General features: G+C 43.8%; 4 protein-coding genes across 8 annotated transcripts in view; 1 reads left to right on the top strand and 3 right to left on the bottom strand.

Moving 5' to 3' along the window:
* akap9 (A kinase (PRKA) anchor protein 9) overlaps positions 1–6,993 on the bottom strand; it is a 29,818-nt gene extending 22,825 nt beyond the window's left edge. For 2 of the 5 annotated variants that reach the window (XM_077743188.1, XM_077743190.1), the window contains exons 1-8: positions 6,788–6,993; positions 4,856–5,083; positions 4,442–4,486; positions 4,095–4,160; positions 3,647–3,790; positions 3,429–3,584; positions 3,132–3,329; positions 292–2,730 (exon numbers count right to left, since the gene is read on the bottom strand). In XM_077743188.1, the coding sequence (XP_077599314.1) occupies positions 292–2,730; positions 3,132–3,329; positions 3,429–3,584; positions 3,647–3,790; positions 4,095–4,160; positions 4,442–4,486; positions 4,856–5,083; positions 6,788–6,835 (3,324 nt within the window). In that variant the 5' untranslated portion in view covers positions 6,836–6,993. Of the gene's footprint in view, positions 1–291; positions 2,731–3,131; positions 3,330–3,428; positions 3,585–3,646; positions 3,791–4,094; positions 4,161–4,441; positions 4,487–4,855; positions 5,084–5,158; positions 5,260–6,787 lie in introns of those variants that run through there. The other 3 variants (XM_077743186.1, XM_077743187.1, XM_077743189.1) reach the window with 2 other exon arrangements.
* A 1,551-nt stretch (positions 6,994–8,544) lies between these two features.
* On the top strand, positions 8,545–10,403 carry mterf1 (mitochondrial transcription termination factor 1). Its single transcript, XM_077743199.1, has 2 exons — positions 8,545–8,649; positions 8,886–10,403. Exon 2 carries the CDS (start codon positions 8,916–8,918, stop codon positions 10,032–10,034), a length of 1,119 nt encoding a protein of 372 aa, XP_077599325.1. The 5' UTR covers positions 8,545–8,649; positions 8,886–8,915; the 3' UTR covers positions 10,035–10,403.
* krit1 (KRIT1 ankyrin repeat containing) lies at positions 10,346–14,882 on the bottom strand. The gene is made up of 17 exons (XM_077743193.1): positions 14,717–14,882; positions 14,080–14,221; positions 13,844–14,000; positions 13,695–13,787; positions 13,492–13,624; positions 13,174–13,417; positions 12,785–12,900; positions 12,575–12,718; positions 12,354–12,510; positions 12,186–12,293; positions 11,870–12,026; positions 11,658–11,809; positions 11,425–11,591; positions 11,086–11,173; positions 10,813–11,019; positions 10,628–10,744; positions 10,346–10,540 (listed from the first exon to the last, which is right to left on the bottom strand). The coding sequence occupies exons 2-17, from the start codon at positions 14,179–14,181 to the stop codon at positions 10,451–10,453; spliced, it is 2,232 nt and encodes a 743-aa protein (XP_077599319.1). The 5' UTR covers positions 14,182–14,221; positions 14,717–14,882; the 3' UTR covers positions 10,346–10,450.
* Positions 14,883–15,182: 300 nt separating this feature from the next.
* On the bottom strand, positions 15,183–16,699 carry rpz2 (rapunzel 2). The gene is made up of 2 exons (XM_077743200.1): positions 16,532–16,699; positions 15,183–16,072 (listed from the first exon to the last, which is right to left on the bottom strand). Exon 2 carries the CDS (start codon positions 16,070–16,072, stop codon positions 15,362–15,364), a length of 711 nt encoding a protein of 236 aa, XP_077599326.1. The 5' UTR covers positions 16,532–16,699; the 3' UTR covers positions 15,183–15,361.
* Between the last annotated feature and the right edge of the window lie 4,658 nt (positions 16,700–21,357).

Genomic DNA, 21,357 nt, shown 5'->3' with positions numbered 1-21,357 from the left:
CATTTCGAGGAGTTGCTAAGTTTAGCCGGCGTTGGAAGTTACTCTCCACTGCCTGCACATGTTGGTTATCTTCTATCAAAAATCAAACTATCAGCAAGCCATACAAACGTAAAAACGGCCTGTTGTCCAAAAAAAACGTGTCTTTTTGCAACTATATTAGCCTCAAGTTGGGAATCAAGTTTATGTTCAGATAAACTGGAAAAGCTTTTCATGGTGGTGAAAGCGATTAAATGCGTGGGAGGAAGGGCAGAGGGAAAAAAATGGTAAAGAAAGCATTGAAGGTATATCTACCTGTTTGATGGGGCCGTCAGCTTCATGGCCGCCGAGTTGTCTCTCCGTCTGCATCTGGGATTCTGCGGCACTTGTAGCTCTGCTCTCGTCTTCCTCCTCCTCCTCCTCCTCCTCTGCCTCCTCCTCTTTTTGCCGAGTAGCCTCTGAGGGCTCGGCGCCGCCGCCGCTTCCGCTGGCTCTGCGTTCCTGCTTCAACCTCTGACGCCTCTTACGGCGGTTGGATCCGGCGGGCTTCTGTTGCGAGGCTCGCCCTTCGACAGCTCGCTCCTGGGTTGGCCGGACGCCGTCTGTTTCGGCTTCTGCGGCTTTCAAGAGCGCCTGGAGAGACTGGACTTCTCCTCGGAGGGAGCCAATCTGATCCTCTCTCGTTTTGGTAACCTCCTCCGAGCGAGCCGTTTCATTCTTGGCGTCCACCAGTTGCTGGGCGACTTGCGAAAGTTTTACCGCCAGGCTTTCCTTCTCGTGCAGAGTCTCTTGAAGCTTCTCCATAAGTTCTGAGGCTTTTTCTGCAGCTTGGGCAGATCTCCTGACGTTTTCACCCTCCCGCTCTCCTGCTTGGGACTGGAGATGGGCAATTTGGGCCTGAAATTGGACCACCTCCTTCGAGGTCCTTTCTTCCAGTTGTGTCTTTGCATCTACGAGGCGGGAGTATTCCTCCTTCAGCTCCTGGTAATTGACTTCTAAATTCTTCTGGGCCAAGGAGAACGTCATCCGCTGTGTTTCCATCTCCTCTTTCAACTGGGAGGCGACCCTTTCTATTTCCAGGATTTTCTCATCATGACCTTTCTGCCGGTCCTTCCATTGGCGCTCCTTCTCTTCAAGAAGCTCTGAGTTCTTCAGCAAGGTTTGGTTTTCATTCTCCAGCCTGGCTCGCTCATCACCCACCTGGCGCAAGACTTCCAACTCTACCTGAAGCTCCTGTACCTGCTTTTCCAACTCGTCCGATCTGGAGTTGTTTGACGCCATCTCCAGATCTTCCTTCAAGCTGTGGATCTGTCGCAAGAGGTCCTGGCGCTCTTGGGAAAAGGCGGCGTTCTCCCTTTGCGACAAAGCCACCTGCTCTTCGTTGGCACGCCGCAAATCGTCCAAAGATTTCTGGTGTTTGACAGAAGCTTCGTTGAGAAGATTCTCGGCGTTGAGAAAGCCCTCCCTGCGGAGATCCTGGCGGAGGAGGGTGAGCTCCTCCTCGTGACTGAACAGCAGTTGCGTCCGCAGTCTTTCTAATTCGGCTTCTTGAGACTCGGCCATTCGGTCCAACACGGCGTCCTTCTCTCGTTCCAGCATCTCCAGTTTAATCTTGTAGTTGGTGGTTTCCGACTCGTGCTGGTCCTCCACTTCCCGCGCCGCCTCTTCGGCGCCAGCCAGCTGGCGTTGCAGGTCATCGACGGTCACCATGAGTCTTCGTACGTCCTCTTCTTGGTTTTCCCGCGAGATGAGATGGTCGGACGCCAGCTGGGCTTTCTCCTTGGCGGAGCGGAGATCGCCACGGAGGTTCTGCAACTCAACCTGGAGGTCCAACTTTTCCCTGTTAAATTCGCTGGCGGATTGCGCCAATGCCACCTGAAGCTCTTGAATCTTTTGAGCGAGCGTCTCCTTAGCTTTGGAGTTTTGCTCTTTGAGGACCTCGGCCTCATTGAGCTGTCGTTGCATCGCCACCTGATGCTCAACCATGGCCTCTTCTAGTCTGGCCGTGTTCCGCAGGTTGAGCTCCTGCTTCATGTGGACAATCTGCTGTCCGTACATCTCATCCAGCTCGGCCCTAAGAAGATCTAGTTTCCGATCGGCGTCCTGCTGCATTCTTTGGACCAGGTCGCCCTCGGTGAGGCTGTCCCGGTGACGGCGCCTCTGCAGATCCTCCACCGTTCCCATGAGCTGCTTAATCTCATCCGAGGACGTTCGTTCTTTTTGCCGGGAGCCTTCCAGCTCGCTTTGACAGCTTTGTAGGTCGCCTCTCGCTTTCTCCAGCTGCGATTTACAACTCTCAATTTCACCTTTACTGCTTTCTAAATCACGCTTAGTGTCCTGCAGGTCCGCCACGTATTTTTCAAGCTCCGACTCTTTAGCAGACACCCGCTGTTGGAGGCCACGCAGACTTTGCCGTGATAACTCCAGTTCCTGCTCGAGCCGGCTGAGCGAACAATCCCGATCGGAAATGACTCGCTCTTGTTCCGCTATGATCAGGTCCTTCTCATCCGATGCCCTAATGTCATTGCCGGACTGCCCCAAAATGGCGACTTCCTCTCGGAAGAGGTTGAGGGATGCCGTCTGTTCGGACAGCAGCAAATTTTTGTCTTTCAGAGTCGTGGCCAGACTCTCTTGGGCCGCTCTGAGTTCGGTAAGAGACTGATCTTGATTCATGATGACCTTTTCTTTCTGGGCAATGAGAGTGTCCTTCTCGCTTAGCTTTTGTGTGAATGACTCCACCGATCTTCTCCCTGACTACAATAATAGTCGGGGATTAGACAAAGAAAACAGACAGACCATTCCTTACCTACCAAGTAATTCTTCAACAAGCGGCAACTGAAATCAACTTTAGCTTATAAGTCGTAACTAACATGAACTGTAGCAAGTAAAGAGGCACCAAAACATACACCGAGCATTAAAAATGGACTCCATGCTACCATAAACAAATATTATAGTGGTTAAATTCTCCAAAAGTTGAATAGTCATAATTTCATGTTGTAAACAGGTTCTTTGTACAGTCTTGAATAGTCATTCCAATTGCTTTAATAAAGACAGTTTCACTGTTTTGGAAAAAGACATTCCAAATTGGAGCTGATGGTGACAGCCATTGGCCACCATACTTGTATAGTCATCCTTCTTTACAAGAATAAACTCACCAACTCCAGGTCGCTGATTTTGATCTGGAGCTGACCAATAAGTTCCCGCTGCTGGTCGCTCTCCTCCTGGTTCTTCCCGGCTTCCATTTTGACCTCGTCCAACTGCAGCTGATATTGCGCCAGCTGCTGCTTGGCCTGGAGAAGGTCGGCTGCCGTACTGCTATGGCTGGTGTTCCGAAGGGCTTCACCGGCTTGCAGCTGTAAATGGGGTCATGTTCTGGTTTGTGCTCTTTTTTTACTAGGTTAAAATTGTTGTTTTTTGGAAATAGTGAGAGAGTAAATGGATAGGATTCCAACCTGTTGGAACTGAATCTGTAGTTTTTGGCTCTGCTCCGTCAGCATCAGAAACTCTCTCATGATCTCATCTTTCTCCTTACGAGCTTGTTGGAGATTGGCCGTGAGCTGAGTGATGATGCCGTCCCTCTGTTTCAACGCCGCCTCAAAGTCCTGCAACTGGAAACAAAAATGGTTTATAGCAGTGATCATTCCAGTTCTGGAACTGAATTCCTCTTTACCTTCTGTACGCCTTCAGTTCCGAACGCGGCTCGTATATCTTGGAGTTCTCGACTGAGCTCCTCCACTGCTCGGGATTTGGCGGCAAGCGCCTCTTTTACGGCCTGAATCTTTCCTCCTTTCGTCACCTCTCGCTCTGCCTCCTCCTGAACGAGAGTAAGAAAGGTATGAGAGCTTTTCCACAGTTGGAAACAAAAGCGACAGGGGCAGCCATTTAGTCAACAACAAGCCAGGCAGGCGGCATTGAAGAGAGCAGAAAGTCATCATGACCTTTGGGGCTTCTAAACATCAGCAAAGAATGATTGTTTCTAATGCGGAGAAGAAAAGTGTTAGTACAGAGTCAGTAAGGCGAGGAGGCAGCATTAGGAGGAAGTTTTTAACTTGGACAATTAGTAGCAGCTTCAGCCATCAGGAGCCCACGAGCAGAGCCGCTTAATTGGATTACCGTACCCAAAAAAAATCAGTGAAGGAAGACGTCACTAGATCGGCCATCATCTCACGGCAGCCATTGACCTGCTAATTCAAAACCAGTTAGCAACATTGACAGGTCTCACGTGTGGAAGCCGGAAAATAGCATGTCACAAAACCAGGGAAGCTATTTTCGAACACAGATCGTCAACCCATGTTCATTTGGTTTGGTATATTCACCAGAATTTCATGTTTTGATTTATACAAGCGCATACAGTAATTGAGTAAAATGAGTTGGATTTGAGTTCATTTTGTTGTTTGCCAGAAATGAACGAACAACTTGATTAACTGATCATTTGAAATCGAGATTAAAAGCGCTGATATCTTACCTCAGAGGAATTGTCATCTGCCGTTGTGGACACTTCACTCTCAGGCTGAAATACAAAATATGACATTCATTATAATTTGTATTTCTTTGACATGTAAGTGAGGATAATCAAGTATGATGCTAATGTACTAGCGCTGATATACAAACCCACAAAACAAGTTTGAATGTGCAAATGAATCAATTCAATCATTTCTAAGTATATGCTTTAAGAGCACTAAATGAGCAATAGAACATCTGTTTCCATGGCAACCGCCTCCTTTGAGGGTCTGGGACAAAAAGTGTGTTAACAGCAGGAGAAGGAGAATCTTTGCAGTTTATAAACAGGTTGGCAAAAATCTTGTCATTATTTTATTTGTCTTGTCATTTGTCACTTTTTGTTTGTTTTTTTAATTGGGCCCTAGTAAAAAAAAAATACCTCAATGGTGTAGGTCTGCTCATGCTTGATAGTCTCCCCGCTGCGCAGCGTCTTGGCAAAGCTCCCCTCGGATAAAGTCGGCGCCTCCCGCGTTCCGGCTTGGCCTCCGACCGCTTGGTCATCATTGTCCGGCGAGCAAGCCGTCTCCGAGTGCTCCTCAGACTTCTTTTTCTTCTTCTTTTTTCTCTGGGAATCTGCGTAAGCTTTCCGTTGGCGGTACTCGGCCAGCTGAGGGACAAGAAAATGTAGACAATTTTTTTTTTCTAAGTATGTCAATGGGCTTGATTTTGTTGGTCAACTTACTCTTTTTCTGCACATTTTAGGCAAAGGCAAGCGAAACATGTCATCGACTCTGTTTGGGGCATCCATATGACATGCAATGCATGTCTTTTGCCCTGCCAGCAGGTACTAATCCCGACTAAAGGATTAAACTTCAAACCATGTCAACAATCAGTTTAAACCTCCATTCAAATTTAAGGAGAATCTTTCTTCTTCTTGTTCCAAATGAGTGTATTTTTTTTCCCCTCCTGTTACATTCAAAACTTCTTTTCAGCTTCAATTTCATCAAGTTTAGGTCACTTGCTGGCAGATGCATTTAATGGTGAGCCGGCATGTACGGCGACTAAGATGCTCAATTAACTGAATTAGATGGAGAGCCTAATCCGCAATACACTGGAGCCAAATTTGGGTAAAGCTACGTGAGTACAAAATGGAATAAAGTTTTATTCACGCAGAGGCTCCAAAATGGCCGCCCCCAGACCAAAACAAGGTCAAATTTCATAAAAAGGGGATATAATAATTGTGGTATACTGTATGACATCCCCAGGTAGAAAAAAAAAAAGTTTCCTGGGTAGCCAGTACACATGTGTCCTCACATTTGAAAGCCACATTACGCTCAAAATAGCTAGTTGTTGTTATTTACATTTCACATATTAACTATAGGAAAAAAATGCTGATTTTTTTAAAATAATTCTATATTCTAACTTTAAAGTATTGGTAACATTATAATTACTAAAATAATAATGCACACAAGTGTATGTATAATAACAAAGCAAGCAGTCCACCATGTGACAATTATAAAAGTTGAATATGGCTTTTGGTTTGAACAATTGACAATTCAACAATGGGGATCCAAATGCACTTTTATTTGTCATTTGCGAGAAGCAAACAGCATACCATGCATTGCTGTGACTCATTAGGCATGACCCTGCAAAGCATCATTTTCCATTTGAGCGCCCCGGCAAAAAAAAAAAAAAAAGCCTTCTGTTATTCTTCCGTCATAGCTAACATAATTTCAGAGACTGCTTCAAAACAGGTTCCAGGGAGGCCCAGTTGAGTTTGGGAATGAGTATAAAATGATTGAGTGGGGGACACTGCTCCAAAACAAAAACATCTTTTACACCACTTCTAACACCCTTTACAAACCATCATGGTAAAATACACAGCAAGGCGCAGTACACTGAAACTTCCATGTAACATACAGCCCCGATCCGTTTAAAGGGGCATTTGATAGGGAGCATTAGTGACCTCATTAGAAAGGGTGCCAATTGATAAAGTACAAGTCTGGCAAGTGGGGGTCATGTGACCTGTAAATCCTGTTACACCTGCCTGTCAGCCAATCGGTATGGGAGGCGTCGTAAAGCCTCCACTTACTGACAGATATAGCCATTGGAAAATTTAAATGTAAGTATACAATGGAGTTAGTCAAGCGGTATTTCATTGGGGTACTATGTTGCTAGCAGCAGCTGGGCTAACGCCCTGTGCAGGCAGGGGCGCACTGCAGAACTGACAGCTGAGTAAGGGGGGGCTCAACAGCTGACAGACCCCCCCAACATGGAGCGTTTCATCAAACCAAAAATTAGATAGCGCCGTTTACTTTTTGTTGTGTTCAAGAGTTAGGCTAACAGCATGACAGCACCAGATGAGTCCTACCTTTGCTTTGCCGGTTTCGAGCTTCTTCTGTCGCTCATCGTCCTCCATAGTCAGCGTGGCTAGAACGAGACCGAGAGGGAATCACACGTCGTATAACGGCACCGATGGTCAAGTGCTCCGGGGCCGGGCCGGCTTCCAGTTGGCTGCCGCAAACATTCTCTCAGGGGTTGCCTCCTTGCTGGCAGTCGGCGGCCATGTTATTTTCCACGTAAACATGACACTCGAGTGTAGTGACGTCTGATAGGTGGACAATTGCCACGCCTCCTGAATTTTACTCGCGTTGCCTTCATGGTCTCGTAGGAGACGTTTTCTTTTTACTTTTTCTTTTTTAATAATTGCGCCTTCCAATCATAAAACTAGCGCCTGACAATTCAGGAAACGAATTAACTAATTTGGTAGAGGAGAAACATGTAATTGTCATTCCCAACATTTGTATTCTTTTATTACTTTGATCTGCCACCTGGAAATATGTGCAACGTCATTGGGGAAATGTCGATTCCTATGCAATTTATCTCCTTTGAACGTTTGTACAACGACGTAAGGCAAAAACAAACATTTAAAAAAATAAATAAACTTTAGGAAGCTAAAGTGTCATTTCTAGTAATTGTTGTGTGTGTCGTGTAAGGATTAAATATGAGTTATTTATAAAATAAAAAATAAATAAACAGCATGCATTTTCCACTCAGTAGATGTATTTTCCTTACAACTCAATTAATTTATGAAGTGTTGAGCACTCATTGTTCACTCTCCAAAATAACTGCTGCAGTTTCCATGGTAACAGTCCACTTCGAGGGCCTGCCTTTTTATTTTGTTTAGTTTTATTGTGAAAAAAATGTTCAAATGCCCCCGCTTCAGTCGTATTAGCAATGTGAGAGCTTTTTAAATAGTCATCTAGAGAACATTGAGTTCTGTGAAACCTACCTGGAGCAGCAGTTGAGGAGGACACTCTGTGTCTTCTGTTGGAGCAACTTATTGTCTGGCAGATCTTGAATTCCACCCATCTTTTCGACATGTCCAACTTGATGCCACCTGTGTGAGCAATTCGTGTTAGTGCAGCTGTATGGGGAACTTGAAAGTTTAGGCCGTGGTCTAAATTATTTATCTACCATAGGTTTTATGTGTCAGCGGCTCCTTAAACGTGAGCTGCATGTCAAATTTGACAATGTGATTGGGAAGAGGACATTTAATGATGGGATTAGATGCAGTGAAGCTGAGTCGAAGAAAATAATAACCAAATAAAAATGATGCCAGAGATGTTGTGCTCGCCACTTATCACTCAGCAACGCAATTATTATGCGGAATGCAAGTGAAAGATGAAGAAAAGGCATGACAGTTTATTCAAGTTCAGTCATTTCTTGCCATTGAGGGCAAAAAGCATATAATACATCTTAAATCAAGTGGATTTCATACTCTGATGACAATGGCAGCTCTGTTCACTTCTTTTATTTTATAGTTTCAAATCGCCCTCACTTTGATCTGATATACAGAAGTGAAAGTTCTTTTGCATAATGAATGACTTGTTCTTCAGTTCAAATATTTATAAGTGGAGGCCCCATTCGGAACTGAGAGCTGGTCAGTACATAGGCAACAGAAGTGCTATTGTATAAACAAATTATTGATTGTAGAAAAATGACAAACATTTAAAACATGATAATAAAAAGCAATATATCATAAATGAGCTGAAAGTCAGAATTAAAATAAATTACTGGTCAATTTTGAATCATACAAAAGTCATCAGCGACCACAAGACGGCGCTGGCAACATCACATTTAAAATTCACCAAAGAAGAAGAATGAAAACCGACAGCGAAGACTAAAGTAAACAAACACACGAGTAGTATATTCGTTTCAGTGGTCTTAGAGGTATGTTTCCTAAACTCTTCAATAAGTATATTTATTTTTAAAAAATACATAAATACATTCTTGCGTTCATCTCCCTTTGCATTGTTTGAACTGTTCGTTTTGAAACAACATCTCAATTAAGCACCGTTAGCTTTCTTTTTATTTGGAAAGCAAGACCGATCTAAGATGCAATGTTCCAGTGTTTACAATGATTTTGCCTGCACTTGTAAATAATTGTCTGATTGTGCTACTTTTAGGTCCCATCATGCATGGTGGACTGATGAAAAATGACATCTGCCTATAAAACACTTGTTCAAATCTTGACAGTAAAGTCCATAGCAAGGCGACCCCTCTGGAGGTTTTACAGTACGGCATCAAATGACGATGATCCAAAAACAAACCCTAACCCAGAGAACACGTCTCTGTTGGAGAACTTGGACCTGATGGGTGTGGATGTGAGGATGGCACGCAAACGTCAGCCCGGCGTCTTCCGCCGACTGTTCACCAACGAAGAGGGCGTGGCCGAGTTCCTGGAGGGCAAAGGTGCCAGCCGCCGGACTGTCGCCAGCATCATCTCCCGTTACCCGCGTGCCATCACACGTTCTAAGGATCATCTGGAACAGCGCTGGCAACTTTGGAGGAACATCTTCCAAACCGACCTGGAGATCGTGGCCATCCTGGACCGCTCTCCCGAGTCCTTCTTTCGCTCTAGTGATAACGAAAACTTATTAAAAAACATCACCTTCCTATCTTCCCTCGGGCTCGGAAACCAAGACATCCACCGCTTGCTCGCCGCCGCCCCACGCGCCTTCTCCAATAGCTTGGAGTTAAATAGGCAGATGGTGGACTTGCTAGAGGATGTCTGCCAAGAGCTAGGTGGTACGGATCCCCAGGGTTTCGCTAAAGCTATCATATTGAGAAACCTTTACATCCTCATCCGTAGCACCAAGAGGGTCAGATCCAACGTGGATTTCCTGCGATCTTCCATGAACCTGAGCGATGCCGATCTCCTGGATTTGCTTCAAGGGAGTGGTGCAAAAATACTGGACTTGTCCACTGAATACCTGAAGAAGAATATGAGTAGCCTTCGAGGGAAGCTGCTGGTGATGGGCTGTAGTGAAGAGGATGTCCGGAAGATGATTGTGGCCTATCCCATGGTTCTGTATATTGGGGCAGCCACGTTAGGAACTAAACTTGACTGTCTTCTAAAAGGAGGAATCACAGCAAAGCAGATTCTAGAGAAGCCCAAAGTTTTGGACTATAGCACGGAGAACGTCACTGCCAGGTTAAAAGAACTTGAAGGGATTGGTTATGACTTTCAGTCTAAAGGCATTGGCATCTTGAATTTGAGTCAGAAGAGATTTGAGGCCAAGAAAGACAGACTATTAACTGTACAAAATAAGTAAATGGAGTTTCCCATGTATATTCATGTATTATTTTGTTTGTAACATATTCACTTGAACATTCACTTATAAATCCCTCTAGTTCATTTCATTATTTGTATAACAGGCCTGTTAGTTTTAGTTTTATTTTCTGTGTTTTTAGTTCAAAAATAATTTTGTAAAAAGCTAAAATAAACATTGTTATAGATCTACACTGTTATAAAATCGAAAAATGTTTTTTTCTGTTGCCTTTGTGCCATAAAACCTTCAAGAAGAGCGAAACAAAATGAAGGAAAAACGTGCATCAATTTCCAAAATGACGACCAACAACTCTCTTCAAACATAATTCTGTGTATTAAAACCAATGATTAAATAAAAGCTATTTACACAAAAGGTAAGAAAAACAATCCTTTTCCAAACCAAGTACTTCAACTACCACATCAGCCATAAGCATATTTGTCTGCAGCACCTTTGTCGTTATTGGTCATCTGTCCACTCAGCTTCATTAAAAGTTTCACAATCAGGCCAGCCTATAACCACACATCAATCATAATGATGAAAATATTTGAAACATGACCAAAAGTCCACATCAAAATAAAAAAAAAAAACAATTCTACCTGCTTAGTATGCACAATGAAGTTGACTTTATTTTCTCCGCTGTGTACTTGGAAGTACTGATCGGCGGGTCCTAGCTGCCACATAAACGTGCCATACTCCAAGCTGATGAGAAGCGCCTAAAAACAGTGAAAAGCCAAGAACATCACATATTGAGGAGGTGAAGCGGGGGGAGGGGTTTGCCCACCTTGGTCTCCATGTTCATGAGGTGCAGCCCCTTAGTGTTGACACCCACGTAGACACGGATGACTTTGTGGTTGCTGGCACTGGCCTTGGTGTACACCTGACCCGTGAAGAAGGCGGCACCGTATGTGGGGATGTCCCAGCAGTTCTGGAGGAAGAGATGTTGCAGATGGTGCATCTCCTTGCTTACGCCTTCACTGGTGCTCAGCGCCTGGTGGGGGAAAAAATGACAGTGGTGGATGGGTTGTAAAATCCAAATGGGAAAAAATGGCATTACTTTGTATTCGTGGAGAATCCTGTTGGTCCAGTGGTACGCTTTGCTTTTCACTTTCAAGATGGGCACGATGGATTTTAAGTTTTCCTCGCTGAGAAGAAGGAGAGCAAAAAGACTGAATTTAAGATTTTTTAATGGGGAAAAAGGTCTGTTGGAGTGTTTTCAAGTTTTCTGATAGAGTTTGTGTTAATGTTTTAGCTTGAATTTTAGCAGCAGAGCAATTTTACTGAAATCAAAAATGAAAATAAAACTACAAGCTTTGCAAAGTTATTTATAGGTACTAAGTATCTGCCATCCTATTTCATAGCGCCTTTAAACCTAAAAAAAAAAGATGACACCAACTTGAGAAATCCTTGCTTGTGCTTCTTGCTCTCGTAATTTCCGTAGATGATCTGCAGCAGAAAGCTGGCTAAGGTGATCAACTTGCTGTCTGGGGCTGGGAAGAAGCCCTTCAGCAGGCAGTGGCGGGCTTCGTCGAATAGGATGAGGATGGCCAGCGGGTCCTCTGCCTAAGCCCCAAAAAAAAGTTCCATGTTTTGGTCCTTCTCGGCCCTTAAGAGTGCTTTTCCCCTCACCTTTTTCTCAATCTCCAGAGGGAGCCGGACGTCCCTGCGGAGAAAGAGCTGAGGGGTCTCCCTCTGCGGATCCAGCACGGTCAGGTCGGCGACGATCTCCGTCCAGATGCGCAGATGCTGCAAGGGCTTGTGGTATGGCTTCAGCTGCAGGTCTGTGAAAGGCCACACGGTGAGATGGGCCAAGAAGGTCAGTTGGCTGCAGGGTGACTCACGGAGGTTCTCCGAGCAGATCCAGATGGTGAAGTACTGCTGGGTCTCCTGGGAGAGGCGCATGCCTTCCATGATCTGCTGTACGGTGGTGTTGTTGCCGTTTTTCAGCTCCACGGAGCGGTATGAGCCATCCATGCGGTAGATGCGCGCTTTCTCGTACTTGGGGAGGCAGAAAAGATGGGGAGAGACACTTGTTGAAACTTGGCCGCCAGAGGGCGGTGTGACACAACTTCGGTAATAATAATACCAACATGATTATTCGCTACCATTTTCTCCCGATCAAAATGGGTGGGACCAACTTTAAGTTGTGGTACTCACCGGTTTGCCGTGAGCTTGCTGAAGAAGCTTCATGGTCTCCTCCCATTCGTTCTGCTTGTTCTCTTCACAAACTTGCAGCGGCGATCTCTTCTGCTGGTCCTCCACGTGCTATGGAAAAAAAATAATTTGTTAATCCCCAGGCCGGCATCCCGTCAGTCTCCTTCCTACCCGGTCGATCTCGGGGTGCTGCAGCAGAATTTCCACAATGTCGCCGTGGCCCCCTCTGGCGGCAAAGTGCAGGGGCGAGCTGAGTTGCCCATTTAGCAGGTTGGGGTTACATTTGCCCTTTTCCAACAGCAGCTTGGTGGCCTCCACTTTGCCGTGCCTGAGGGACGTCATAAAGGAAAGGTACGAAGACGCTGGCTGGTTTTGGCCAAGTGGAGGCTCACCAGCAGGCGTAGTGAATAGGAGCCCAGTGGTCGCTGTCCAGCTGCTTAACGGAGAAGCCGCTGTCCAGGAGCTTGGAAAGCAGATCCGTGTCCCCCTCGCAGGCGCTGCGGTGAAGCGGGAAGTCGTCCACCCACTGCCGCTCCCTGCTGAGTCAAAATAACGGAAAGTGACAAACAGGATTGGTAATCGGGCTCCCGACGAGTGCTGACTTTTCATCCGCTGCGCAGTTGGCGCCGTGCTGCCACGTCTCCCGACTTGGGATTTGGATTTTGGAGTAGTCGGGTGCCCCCAAGCCAAAGTATGGGTTGATGATGACTTTATCCACCTGCGGATGGACCATTTTAGATATAATATTTAGATTTTTTTTTAATATAAATGGATTAAAAACCCTGGATATTCAGTTTTTTATAGATCTAAAAAAAAATATTTTTTTTTAATATATTTTTTTAGTTTTTACAAAATGATTTTTGAACTACAGACGGAAAAAATGACTCACTCATGGGTGACTTTCCCGGGCCACACAAAATGATGCAGCGGGCCAGATTTGGCCCCGGGCCGCCACTTTGACACCGGTAGCCTATACTAAACCTGGTCTCACCCGGTTGGTGTACTGCAGATCGGATCCGTAGAGCGGGTTCAGGACACACATGTCCGCTTTCTCCAAGGACATCATCTTGCTCTTGATTTCCAGAGCCGTGTAGCCCACCTGCAGACCCTCGTCACCGACTTTGCCTTCCCCACCGTACGCCGGGTTGCTGACGTTGCTCTTCACCCGCTCCACGGGCGCCGGGCGGAACAAAGCCGGGATGGCGTGGGGTATGGTGTGCTGCTCTCCCAACCACCTGTGGAAGGGGGGCAAAATGCTCAGAGCCAAGAAGTTGCGAGCGAACATGGCGGCGACCGAACGCGCGCCGACTTGTCCAAGGCGAGGAGCATCCTGGCGGTGACGGGGCAGAAGTGGACGCTGGTCTCGCTGCACACCCTCATGATGTCATGCAGGCAGTAAAAATTTGGACCGCCCGTGTTGTGGACTGACTTGTTGTTGTTGTCTGTGGGAAGCACACAGAGTCAAGTTATGGAATTTTCTTTAAAAAATAAAAATAAATAACAACAAAGCACCTTTAACACCCAGCGGCACTACGAAAAGTGACGCTTCTTGGAAGGCATGGTCGCCATCCAACGGGAATTTCCTCATGTGAACCACACGTCTGCCTAAAATGCAAATTAGATTAAACTGCATAAAAAAGACAGAATGATCTTGTGCTTACCGATAAAGCTTTGGTTGTTGGACAAGGGCTTGATGGTATCCGCAACATAGTCCAAGATGGATCTGGATTTGTCTCCGGCTACCCGGATTTTTGTCGCAGGCAGAATTTTCCGCTTTTTTTTCTCTTTCCCTTCTAAAGGTACTTCGCTCAACAAAATCTTTATGTGGAGGCACAGAAAGATTTGACTCAATTAGGTGGCTAAAAAAATGGCAGTTTGATTGTAGTTGAATACACACCTCATAAGCTTTGGCTCGGTACTCCTTGGAACTGAGACTGACTTGATTCTTGGCCCGAAGGACAGCTACAAAAACGTCCTCCAGGCTGTCCTCGTTGCCCATGGTTACGGCGTTCACGGCCAAATGCTATGCAGAGGCATACCTTGAACGTCGGGGGGCGGTAAACTGTTAGCATGTCACATTGAGCACAGACTATGGATTGAGCAAATTAGAAAATCCTTTCAATTTTGACATTTTTGGTTGAGGGTGGTTCTTTGTTTTTATTTGTTGTGTCTAACATCACGATGGTTGCTTTTATTTACGTAAACAAAAGGACATTGAGGGGAAATAGACTGCAATAAATAGGTTTGGATATTAATGTGGCATCATTTAATTACGTACGTACTTGTTGATTTCATGGTGACCACGCCCCGGAAACCGAAAGTCTGTCGGTATTACACGTAAGTAAGACAAAGTCTACCTGTATCTATATTCATTTCCACATTAAGTTACACGTCCAAACCCAAGGTTAATTGACTAAATGTTGGACCATTTTGACGATGTACACATTGATTGGGGGGTCCTAGCTCCGCAGGCTACACGGCATCATCTTCTTATTGCGAATGCCCAAACTCAACAAAAAGCCCACAAAACTTACCAAACTTCACCCCCGCGGCTAGAGTCGCTTTCTGGATTAAAAATGCCCAATTTCGGCCTTTCCTTGTGAGCACGCAATGTTAATTGGGGTGGAAAATCGACGCTAGCCCAAATTGTTCCACAGAAAAACAAGAGAAGTCGTGTTGCGTTTACGTACCACCGAGACGGTAGGATTAGACATTACTTGACTAAAAGGAGGACGAAACGTCATCTGTTAGGTGTCCAACGTATTGGAATGGGTACAGTTAATTTGTAGCTTTTATTAATGTTTAATAATGCAGGAATGTGAAGGTTAGGACAGTGATACTAAAAATTGTATTATGCACAAGCCTTATTTTAAATGTTTTGGCATCCTGTCACCTGAGACATTTTAATTCTGTTAAGGATGGATGGAGTGGATAGAAGTTAGATGCCTGTCAGAAATATAGACTTAAATAAGGTTGAATGAAAAAAAACAATCTGCAATACCCATTCTCAATATATATTTATTTCAACCGATTAAAGCACACACGTCGCGTTTATAAACACAGCGACATCAAAAACACACAAAGCTGAGGGTAACCATGTTCTTTTGAAGTGATATAATGATTGGTCTCCATTTCTTTTTCCCCCAGAGCTGTGGTCCTGTTCAAGTCTTTTTCTTCCCTTACTTTTTCTCATGGGACGGTGGGTCGGGATCGGCGTCACTGCACGCGCAGAGCACCTCCTGTATCTTTTGATGAATGTCGCACACCCTGGAGGCCCACTTTTCCCTAACCTCCTCCTCGTCGTCCTCGGTAACGACGGTGTAGCCCATGAGGGCGATGAGACCCATTTGGAAGAGGTGGGCCAAGTGCGAGCAGCGGCGCTCCATGATTTCCCGGTCGGCGTTGCAGTTCTCCAGGTAAACCCTGAGAAGCGGCCTGCTAAAGAGCGGGCCGGTACCCATCACGCCGCGGTAGTACACGTCCAGGCCGGTGTCCATTTTGTCCCGTTCGTAGATGCTCTCAAAGTTGTTCATGTGGCGTTGCCGGTTGTCCGGGTCCTTCTTCACCTGCGCCACCATGGCGATGAAGGCGGCATACTGGTGCTTGATGTACTCCTCGTATTTGCCGAAAGTCTCGTTGACCTCGTCGATTTGGATCTGCTTCAGGAACTGGCGGTTCTTCTGGGAGATGATCTCTAGCTGGCTGTGGATGGCCTGGAAGTCTCGGTCCAGCTCGTGGCCCTCCTCGTCCATGAGCCCCTTGCGAGCCAAGCCCACCAGGGAGGAGACGATGCCGAAGATCGGGTCGAAGGACGAGGCGAAAGAGGAAACCTTCTCCACGTAAGTCAGCACCGTGACGGCGGTTTTCTTCACCTGGGCGGCCTTAGCCATCTAGTTCATAAAAAAAAAAAAGATACGGCATGAAGGTTAGCTAAAGTGTACATTTTTTTAACCACATTTCAAATCACTTAAATACTGTGTATAACAGCAATTCTTTTTTCAATGACAAAACACTAAATCAGTGGTCCTCAAAGAATGTAACTTGAATTGAACGGCTGAGTAGCGGCATAACAAAACAATGACAAAACACAATCAGTTGTCATCAAAGAATGTCACTTTACTTGAACTGCTGTGTAGCGACATAACAAAACTAATGCTACAGTAAATACATTAATTCCACTTGAACTAAACACTAGAAATGTAATTTTAGAAGAAACAACACTGTTCCTTCCTGAAAATCCAAACAATTAACCCCAACGCCTTTTTCCGACTGTCAATCAGCACTCAAACACATCAGTGCTCATAACACAACTTTTCGTAGGCTTGGACTTACTTTGCGTATTTACTCACCAGAAATGAAGCTTTTGCTACCTCTTTTCGTCTATAATAACCTAACTGCCTGTCAAGCCTGTCTACCGTGTTCTTTTTTCCGGTCTCTGTCTTGATTCGGTATGAAGACGGTTGGGAGGGCGTTGCGCTTTGAGACGCATACTGTAGAATACTACCAGATATCACCGACGACCAATCAGACGCCAGCTTCTTTGCAGGCAGGGGGAGGGACGGGAAACAGAATCGGTCTGTCACTCATTTTCACGACTGACCAATAAGCTGCCATCTGACGTGACTGTAAAAGCATCCTTAAATGTGTATGTCCAATGTTGAGCCACTAGATGTCGCTTCCACACCATTTATATTATTACTGTCCATTGCAATGCAGGGTTACATGACTGGATTTCAAATTTGAAATGTCATTATAATTACTCAAAGACATAAAACCAATAGTGTTCACCATTAATGGCTAAATGGTAATGATAGCATCAATAGATTGTAGCCAAAGATGCTAACAGGCTGATGTTGTTTGATTAGTTTGTTAGCATGAGTTCTGGTTAGGAAATATATGAAAAAATAGAACACATTTATATGATTTCCTTTAACAGCTTTTAATCTTGACAGATCATTAATTGCTGTCATTTTATTAATCAAGCATGTAGACTACCATCTTTGTGTCTGTTTAGATACATTTGAAAAAACTCAGTGGCGGCCATATTGGTAGGGGCAACATTGTCATCAAATCTACTGCGTGGAGTTGAAAATGAAGTTATAACTTGCATATTTCTCACCTGACTTTTTTACAAAAGTACATTTTGTCATATTTTTCCATGACCTCAGCAACTGCCATTGATTGATTGACAGAAAGGTCGCTATTGTTCGCAGCTCGCAGTCAAAACGGATTCAACATCTATTGGCGTCAATGGCAGAAAATATAAAAAAATGTCACCCATAAAATTTCCATACGCTTTTTTTTATATGGAATTCAAAATAAATTCCCCCCTTACGCGTGCGCGTGTGTTTGGGAATGCATGAATGTCACCAGCTGCCGCATCTGCTCGACTAGTGGAAAACGTCCAAAAAGCTTAATTATCAAGCGTAATCATGCGTGAGATTGAAGCGAGGGAACGGGCCGCGTGTGTAAAAAAATAAATAAATAAAAAAACAACACACACTGACTGCTGTGTGTCGCACATCCCAAGAGGATTGGCGTGTGTTTGTTGTGTACGCTTGTTGTTCATTAAACTCCACTAATAGAAGCTTCCTCCGGCTTAAGTGCCGCTTCACTTTGTCAATATTTGGCCCAAAAATGGGACTTTTACCAAGTCGTTTATGAACGACCTAGCAGAGACAGTTCATCCGGTACACCATGTCTTTTGGAATATTTTGACCTTCCGGTCACTAATGACATTTTTTTTTTTTTTTTACCCAAGTAAGAAGTCCAACAACCTTGAACAATGTCGCTACAGTCAAGACAGCGCTGACATGCTCCAGTGCTTTTATTGACCCGCTGACAATGCTCAGTGTCCCAGGGGCGGTGCGGGGGTTGCTCGGCACCCAGGTGAGGGGCTCGACCGGGACGGGCTCATTAGCGTCCACTCGGCAATCTTTCTCCTTATCGAACTTGTGTTGGCTCGTCCCTCAGGAGTGGCCAGGCAAAATGTCAGCGACTCCAATTAGCCTTTCACGACTGTCCGCTAGTATCTGCTGCACCATTTAAAAAAAAAAAAAAAAGTCAGTTCTTTACACTTTTTTTGTGCATCCTGATATAAGGGGCAGGGTTTTCCAATTTTTTATAGCAATCTGGGGGGGGTAATATTTTTTTGAACACTTAAGTCAGGGGTAGGGAACCTATGGCTCGAGAGCCACCTGCGGCTCATTTGATGGTGCATATGGCTCTGAGCTAATATATGGTGAGGGAGCCGAGTCCTGGGATTGACATGTCTACCAAATTGAAATTAAATCAATAAAACATGTCTCAGTGGCTATTTTCCCCCAAAATTTACCACATTAAATTTACCCCAATCAGGGCTGCTTCAAACCAAAAGGGCCGACTTCCTATTCAAAACATGCTATGGATACTTGGGACTTTTAGCATCCTATTTTTATAGACATGCCTCCCATATTTATTTCCTATTAATAAATAAAAACTAATACAAAGAGATTATTTTCTTCAAAACTTGCCATGAAATTAGCCCACAAAAGTGTTTATGGCTCTTTTCTAGAACGTCCCCCTTTTGCGACATCTGTTTCCACGGCGATCCATCAAATTTCCTCTTTCCTGCCGACGTCAATATGCAAATGTGAAAGGACTAAAATGGCCGCCGAGCGCGCCGCCGTCTCCCCCAAGTGCATTCATTAGCCGCTGTTAACGTAATTGATTCCCAGCTCGGCTGTAAAAAAAAAAAAAAAAAGGGACGGGGCGCTCCTTCTTTTCCCCGAAGCGTCGCACTTTGGGACCCGGCCGCTTCACTTCCGTCATAAATCGTTAAAGTGCATAAAGTGCTCGACAAAAGGAAAAGACCCCCAGAGAGGAGATATCTAAATCATAGTGTGACACTTTAAAATAATACAATCCACCTTAAGGTAAATTCATAATTTCTTAAGAAGCCAAATTAGAGAAAATTAATGACAGTACGGAAAAGTACCAAAAGTTAGACCCAATACATTGCAAGTGGGTAAAAAAACTAATCCCTATATTTTTTTATTCCAATTATATCATGATATGAAAACTATAATAATATCCAATACACATCAAATCCTTTTTACAGTTTGTGATGAAGTAACTTAACACCATATTGCAAATGTCATAAAATGACGTCAATTATACAATATTTCCCAAATGGCGTCCTTCATTCAGTTTATGTAATGACAGTTAAGGATGAAAATATCCTATTGTATGACGTTTCAATGATAACAAGAGTTAGTACCAATACTGCTTTAAAATAATGTTATTAGTATCAACAAAACTAACAATTAAATGAATTAGTATTGTCAATATGAATAACATCTTTTGTTTAACAAAAAAATACATTATGCATATTTGCACTATTTAATCCCATAATGGATAATTCCAGATTAATAATCCCGTCAATCTCATATGCATTTTACTACATTCTCATCTTTTCTCATTAAGATGCAAAGGAAGTCGTCGCTTCGAGGCGTCGACGTTCCGAGCAGGTGTGAGACTCGTTAAGACGCGTTATGACTTGACTATAACTCATAAAGGGAGATTTCATCTGCCCGTCACTATCCTTCATTTTTAGAGTTGAAAGGTCCCCCTCGCTACCAAAGTAAAAGCCCCCACCCCTCCCTCAAAAGATAATTCATTCTTAAAGAATATTCATGGCGGCCACAGATGGGCGGAAATTGACAGGACAGGCATATTAATGGGGCCCAGATGTAAATGATGCATATTCATAGTTTTCAATGATAAGAAGACAGCAAGTGAGTTTGCAAGCAGAAAGCTATTTCTCATTTGATTCAATTATTTGTTTTTGTAGTTACAAACAATTCCACTAGAGGGCAGAAAGGTCCTTAATCCACTATGAATGTAAGTATTGAGCACTTAACTTGGCAAATTTGTTTTATTTTAATAAGGGTTCAATGTTAAAAATAATTTAAAAAATTAGCATTATATGTTGGTAAAAAATACATAAGTTGTGGTTGCAAATGGTTTAAAATCTGGTTGTAAAAACCTTTGAACACATTTTTAAAAGGGCATTTCTTAACTAAAATTAATAAATCTTTTTATATAATGCCATTTTCAAGTAATTTTATTATGTATTTAATTGTTATTTAAAATAGTAAAACGATAATTATTTCAAAATTGACCTTCCTTTGTAGAAAACTTTAAAACGAATATTTAAAAGAGCATTTCTCTATTTACAATAGTTAAAAGTATTTACCATGCATTTTTCTGGAAAGCAATGCTTAAAATAAAATTAAAAAAAAAATAAAAATCAACTTAGTTAAAAGGACAATTAAAACCCAGCAAGTAAAAAAAGTAAAAGAAAAATGAATATAAAGACCATTTAAAAAGAAAAATGAATAATCAGTCCCAGGGTAAAAGTGTCACTGGGAGTCATGGGAATCATCTGTGGTGACCCTAATCGGAGCTTCAAACTCGCACATGCGACTCGTTGACGCCCAAAAGCACTTTGCGCTTTTGCAAAATGCAAAGACAAACCAAAACATCTGCTTGCCACCACCCGTGTTAATGCACTTTCACTGTTGTCCACCATATTTTAACGGGGGTTATTTAACGTTTCTCCTGGCGACATCTGGCCACGACCCCTTTTCCGAACGCCCCAAAATGGCATTAGAGAAAACGCGGGCCAGTGAGTCTCCGACTCGACTAATGTGCCCGGACAGCGGACAGATGTAGAGCAGACACGCACCCGCACACGCGCATACCCGCACTCAAGGGATGTACCCGCACATCACCAAACTAGAGGAGAACGATTGGGCACTAAATAACCTCAAAATGGAACAAAAACATTGTTTGCGGATTATAATACGTTACGATTTTCGTCCGCTTTGAGGAATGCGAGTTATGTAGTTCGATGTGTCTTATGTGGGTTTTTTATGGGTTGTTTATCTTTAGTAGTATTGAATTATGGATACTGAAATGTTGGATTTAGTTCTGATACTGATTCTGGGTGAATTTAATTTAACTCTACTTTTGGAGGATATTTTTGGATAGTAATACATTGACATATGAGTGTCTCAACATATGGGAAATTTGAGATAGGAGGAACATTCCCTTCAAATTTTTGCCTCGAGATATGAGAAAAAATTGAGGGAACATATTATTTTGTCTTTAGTTATTTTCTATGGGAAAAAAT

Source organism: Stigmatopora nigra, chromosome 21 (assembly GCF_051989575.1).
Source record: "Stigmatopora nigra isolate UIUO_SnigA chromosome 21, RoL_Snig_1.1, whole genome shotgun sequence".
Taxonomy (NCBI): domain Eukaryota; kingdom Metazoa; phylum Chordata; class Actinopteri; order Syngnathiformes; family Syngnathidae; genus Stigmatopora; species Stigmatopora nigra.
Note: the sequence above shows the minus strand (reverse complement) of the source record. Positions and strands in the feature narration are given on the sequence as shown.

Excerpts from the sequence above, each read along its gene's own strand:
- krit1 (XM_077743193.1), bottom strand. The coding sequence starts at position 14,181 with ATGGGCAACGAGGACAGCCTGGAGGACGTTTTTGTAGCTGTCCTTCGG. Across the intron at positions 13,788-13,843 it reads CAACAACCAAAGCTTTATCG|GCAGACGTGTGGTTCACATG; the intron begins GTAAGCACAAGA and ends TTTGCATTTTAG. Across the intron at positions 12,719-12,784 it reads AACTGCGCAGCGGATGAAAA|GGAGCGGCAGTGGGTGGACG; the intron begins GTCAGCACTCGT and ends TTGACTCAGCAG.
- rpz2 (XM_077743200.1), bottom strand. The coding sequence starts at position 16,072 with ATGGCTAAGGCCGCCCAGGTGAAGAAAACCGCCGTCACGGTGCTGACT.
- mterf1 (XM_077743199.1), top strand. The coding sequence starts at position 8,916 with ATGACATCTGCCTATAAAACACTTGTTCAAATCTTGACAGTAAAGTCC.